This window comes from Castor canadensis, chromosome 5 (assembly GCF_047511655.1).
Source record: "Castor canadensis chromosome 5, mCasCan1.hap1v2, whole genome shotgun sequence".
In the NCBI taxonomy this organism is placed as follows: domain Eukaryota; kingdom Metazoa; phylum Chordata; class Mammalia; order Rodentia; family Castoridae; genus Castor; species Castor canadensis.
In genome coordinates this window covers 99,907,904-99,913,903 of record NC_133390.1, presented here as the reverse complement: position 1 = coordinate 99,913,903, position 6,000 = coordinate 99,907,904, and the positions used below count along the sequence as shown (strand labels likewise).

General features: G+C 36.4%; 1 protein-coding gene across 15 annotated transcripts in view; it reads right to left on the bottom strand.

The window, feature by feature from the left end:
- Nucleotides 1-1,725: 1,725 nt before the first annotated feature.
- Mecom (MDS1 and EVI1 complex locus) overlaps nt 1,726-6,000 on the bottom strand; it is a 542,504-nt gene continuing 538,229 nt past the window's right edge. For all 15 annotated transcript variants that reach the window (XM_020185217.2, XM_074073823.1, XM_074073819.1 and 12 more), the window contains one exon: nt 1,726-3,265. In XM_020185217.2, the coding sequence (XP_020040806.1) occupies nt 3,131-3,265 (135 nt within the window). In that variant the 3' untranslated portion in view covers nt 1,726-3,130. The remainder of the gene's footprint in view (nt 3,266-6,000) is intronic.

Below are 6,000 nucleotides of genomic sequence, written 5' to 3'. Positions count from 1 at the left end.
ATTTTCAGAAACTTTTGTTTTGTTAGTTTGTTTTGCAGTGTTGGGGATGGAACTCAAGGCCTCATGTATGCTAGGCAAGTGCTCTAGCACTGATTCACATCCCTAAACCCAACACTGTATCAGAAACAATATTATATCCCAGTTTCACAGATGAAATGTAGGACTTCACCAAGACTGTGAAGCCAATAAATAATAGAGGCAGAACTCAAACCCAGGCCTTTGGTTTCCAAGTCTAAGACTGTCTCCCAGATGTCTCACTGCCTTCCCCCAGAGACTTGTGGTGTGCGGCTGGCGAAATGAGTGGAAAAAGAAAAAGCAGAAATGTAAGGCTTGAAAGCCTTTTTGGAATTTGGAGGAATAAGCATCAACAACTGAAATGTCATGGTCAAAGTCTAACCAAGACTGGGTAGCATTAGGAGTACCTGAATTGCTTCACAATTTGTAGGTGTGTTCTTTCAACAGAAAAGTGTATAACACATTCCACATCTCCACATTCTCGAATGTGTTATTCTTATGTCCCAAAAACTGGATTCTTTTTCTTTTTCCTTAGTTATTTATAGCGTAAGTCTATTTCCTGAATACTTCTTCCTGTGTATACTTTCTATTAAAAACATCAATACATGTACCCCCTATTTTTAATTCCTGTACTATAAATACTTAGAAATGATGTAAGAAGATTCACTATCTGACATTATGGTAAAGAATGAACAGAAAAAATGAATGGAGAAATTAGTCTGGATATATTTCCACACGGCATACTTACATATTCTTCAGGACTTGTTAAATAAAATAAAGACAGTTGGTCAAGATTAGAATAACCCTAGCCTAAAACAACTTTGCATTAATATCTAAAGAGCAAAAAATTCATAATTACTCCTCCACCAGAGAATTTATCCCTAGAAGTAATATTCATTATATTCCAATTCTACATATACATTCATGAACATCCAGAAATAATTATATATGATGAAAATTGTAATGCCCTCTGATCTTACTGGTGATAAACAGAAGGTAACCTAAATTTCCAACAAAAATGAAATTCTTTTAAAAAATTATAGATCAAACTGCTAAATTCTTGCTTTTGAAGAATCTGTAGCATTACGCAATAACGTGTGTGTGCGCGCGCGCGCGCGCGCGTGCATGCATGTATTGGCCGTAAGTAAAAAAAGAAAACCATGTTTACTCTCTGATTACAACTACAAAGAAAGGATTTTTGTATATTGACCTTAAAAGGAACATAAGAAAGTTGAAGGAGTTTTTTTCCTTGTTTGTGAATTAAATAACAGTATTTGTAGAATTAATTAGAAGCAAAAATAAGGCTGGGGATGTAGTTTAATGGTAGAATACTTACCTAACATGTGCAAGGTCTTGGGTTCCATCCCCAGAACCACCAATTAAAACAAAAGGAATGAAAATATGAAAGCTCCTTGTAGCATACTCTGTAAAATCCACTAGAAAAACTGTAAGCTGCTTTCTGTCTTAATTAAGATGGGTGTTGTGTTCATAGAGGGATCCCAGGACTGGGTACAAGTTCACATGGACCTTTACTTTGCACCAGAGAAAATTCAGAACAAGGAGCAGGACTCATTGTGATCCAAGGGTAATCATTTCTGGCATCTGTGAGGGCATCAGTTCTCAAATACTGTATCTCTAAATCATTTGAATCCCAAAGGGAAACTAAAATTGCAGGAGAAGGGAAAATACCAGACGGAGCAGAGGGATTCATCATTTTTGAAAGTCTTTATTTTTAGTTGCTCCTCCCATAGTAATGCACTGAAAGGCATAACAGTTTATATTGTACAAAGCATTTGAAGAAAGTACCTCAACTTGCCGATTATTTCAAAATGAGATTACAAACAAAAAGAAAACAAATCTGGTTCCTCAATAAAGGGAAAAATAACTGAATACAGTCTGTCATTTACTTTTCTCTTTTTAACATAAGGTTGGGAACACTTCATTTCACAAATAGGATTAACATGAACATAACATCGCACAAGCTTGCAGACGACCAGCATAAAATATGGGGTACAGTTTTTAATCAGAAGAATCATGCTTCCATGAAAGAAATTATAATCGTTTATACAATTGAATCGATTTCAGTATTACAAAAACTAAGTTGCATCTATTTGTATTTAGCTCATTAAGAAGGAAAACAAAACAACAACAAGAAAAAAGGAATGTTAAGAAAAGCCAAACACCATCTGGCACTCCCATACACAGGTCGAGTCACCTTGGTCCTTGAAATTCAGAAAGGGGTGTGCCTCAGATGTCATAAAATAGTGGCTGACTGGAACAGTGCGATTTTAATCAACAAACAATAGTTTGCCAACAAATAAATACATGATACACACAACACACACAAAAAAATTTAAACATTAAAAAACAGTGACATGATTGTCTAAAATTAAGATGTTATTACAAGGATTTGGCAAACATTTTATTAGTGGTACAGTGGTACTGGGTGATGGACAGGTTACCTCACTGACTAACCTTCTGAGCGTGAACATCCATAGTTTACAATATACACACACCCTTTTTCCCTAGTTTTAAACAATGTACTTAAGAAGGCAAATGTTAAGGGGGAACAAGTGCTCCCTGTTATCAGTTTATATAATAATTCACTGTGCATTTCATCCAACTACTTCCATCTTCAAAGGGTTAAATTACATAAAACTTTAACAAAAAAATTAGACCTGCAATTAAAAGCAACTGTTCCCAATCATGTCAGGTGACCTTGTACAAATAAGGATTCGGTTTCTATGGAGCGTTCATTCATATCAATGCTGCCATCTCAACTGCCCCTCTCACCCCCACACCCTAGGGCAGGGTGAACTGGAAGATGCCTTCTGCCCAGCAAGTTTTTCATTTCCATTGAATCATTTGAGTCAAATTGATCCTCCAGAAGTCAGCAGCTGCCTTTGCTGTGCAAAACAAAATATCGAGAATAAATAGTTTCCTTTTTCTTTCTTTCTTTCCTTTTCTTTAATCATTCAGTTTAAGGTCACCAGACTTTAAATGAGTGACCCTTCAGGTTTATAAGGCATTCTGCTCAGCAGTCTTGTAAATAGTCCTATGTGGAAGAGCCATGCTACTCTTGGACTTGGTCCCACTCTGATCAACCTTGGTGACGTCATACATGGCTAATGGACTGGATAGCACTGGATTCAGCCGCGGCCCTTGCCATACTGTGCCACACATTGGAAGAACTGTGGGATGTAGAATGGAGGGACTCCTTGTCAGACAATGACAACATCATAGCATATGCCTGGGTGAAAAGGAAAAAGTCAGTAAATGGCATTTGAAAAATAGCAACTTTAAATTGATAAACATTGTCGGTGAAGGTTGTAAAGAGATGGGACCCAGAATAGGCGCATTCTTCATGGTGTGTTTGGTAAAGGGGCATATTTTGTTTTTGTTGAAATGAGATGGCTTTCATTGTCCAGAAGCCACAAAAGTGACATGCCTTACAAAACGAAAAATTTATGATCTGACTTAAAATATCACTAGTGCTTCCAATAGAGAAACATGAGTCATTCTGCCCAACCCTAAGTAAATTCATTCATCACACATATGTTCAACTCAACAAAAATATCATTGTGTGCTTATAACTGAAGCTGCAAATATTAATAGGATACAGGCCTGTCTTGACAGAGCTGTGGCTATTGAAGAAAATAGTCTGACTCCTGTACTTTTTTGCTGAGAACACTGAAGGTGAAATGACCTCCCCATGGTCAACTAACTTCGAATCCAGTGTTCTTTCTCAAATTCTCCTCCATACTTGAGCTATCCACTGCTGATATCCACAGACCTTGAGAATTGAAGTGATCAAATCAGTTGTACCAAGAAATAAAGTGCAAGACTCAATGACGTCCTATGCAACATGTGCTCTAGGGTCCTGGAGCAGAAGGTGCTCTGTAAGGAAGTACTCTTTCTTCCCTATTATGTCAATTCTGAAATAACTGTTCAGAGAAGCCCCCTCCCACTGCCAAATAAAATATTCAAATGAATGTTTGGCCTTGACTACGAGTGAACTTTTCACTGTTGATTTGCTATTGTTGGTCTCATCCATGCTAAACTTGCTTGTCAAAATGCTGCTGAAGTGGAATCATTAAAGTCTTGCCAAAGACATTCCACTGTCTGTAAACAAAGACAAAATGCCTCTGTTGTTAGGCAGAATTTCATCTCTGAGAGTCAGGCTGAGACATGTGGCTAGTCTGTGGTTTCTTCCGTCATCGTGGCATTCGGTTAGAAAATCTGCCCTTACAGGCTGATTTTGATTTGCTGGGTCACTGCTCCAAAAGTACACATTTGACTTTTATGTATGCAGTTTGTCTTCTGGACCTGTGCAAAATCTCAGTATCCACTTACCAAATATTTCTTAAGCATATATTCTATCCCAGATGCTATGCTAGGTCCTAGGGAATCAAGGTCCTTTATAGTATTTAAACTAAGGATTAAGTGAGTATCAAATTTAAATTATGTATTCAGATTATGTACCCACTTTTAGCAATCAAAAAATAAAGGATATTGTGAAGCAGTTTTAACAAAACTCATTCCAATATTTGTAAAGATTAAAGGAAGTTAAAATCCTGCATGTGAGTCCTATCACCTTAGCTATGTGACCATGGGCAAGTTGATTTACCTCTTAAATTTTACTTTCCTCATATGAAATAGGGATAACAATAAATAGTACTTGCTTCCAAGAGTTGTGGAGGAATCACAGACACTAACTTATGGGACGTGTTTAACTCAGTGTGACTCATATAAATTGTACCTAGCCTCATGAAATTAATTTTTGTAGAATAGGGCTTTATACAGAAGAGTCCCTGCAGAACAAAGATGCTGTTATACTGGTCAATGGTTTTGGATTTGATCACTATAAAAATCACAGAGTAAATATAAAAATGTTTTGAATAAATTATCTGAGCCTACATCCCCTAGAGAATGGCAAATATAAAATATTTGCCTTGTGGTAAGCAAAAACCATACCATACCAAAGAATCAGTGGCAGCACATAAACAACAGTAAAACACTGAATGAATGCATGAAGGAAGAGTCTCTTGGTACAGTCGGTTTGCACACTGAAATTATAACATAATCATGTAACAAGAATAATCTGAGTGAGGATTACAAAATGCTAGTATTCTGCTACTTATTGTTAGACTGGCCAGGCAGGGACTTCATGTCAAAATACTGATACTGAAATAAGTATCATACCTATTATCTCTAGGTTCTCGGGCCCTTTGGCTGTCTATCAGTTTCTGGAGCTTTTAGATATTGTGTGTCACAATGAAAAAGTATTTTTGGTGGAATAACTAAAAGAAATTTAAAAAGAGAAAACATGGATCCCTCAGATATCTCTGATCAGCTAGAAAGGAAGAAAGGGAAGTAAAGGATTAAAAAAATAGTAGCCACTTCTTACAGATGGATCTAAGTGAAAAAGAGATGTGTATTCTGGCTAGTATACCTTTGATATGAAAAACTGAAAAATTCATCTTTATCTTCATTGAGTCATAGAAAGGAAAGAGCTACCTTCCCCCTCCCATGTTTGCAATGAGGAAATGGCCACCGACAGCCTTTAAGCCATGTTTTCAAGCAAGTGGAACCAGGCTGCAGGAGCCTATACTGTCCAGGTTGGCTGCCTTACTGCAATTCAGAAAGACCATTAAGCTTGCCTCTCACCTACCATAAATAATATCTTAGACTTTTTATTGACTTGAAGGATATTTAAAGATTTGTATTACCCCACTGACATATTTTCCCCATGGTAATTGAGACATTATTATCATTGCTAATGTCAACAATTCATTTCTGACCTTGCATTTACTCTTATATTCTATAATTTGATGAATTACTAATGAATCACCCATAAAAATTCACAAGATACAGCAAAAAAAAATTTGCTTTCCAAAAATCTTTAAACAATTAGGTTGACAAAAATTATCTAAAACACAATTAGAAAATAATTCTGAGCCAATATATAAATATTTGAAAACAAAC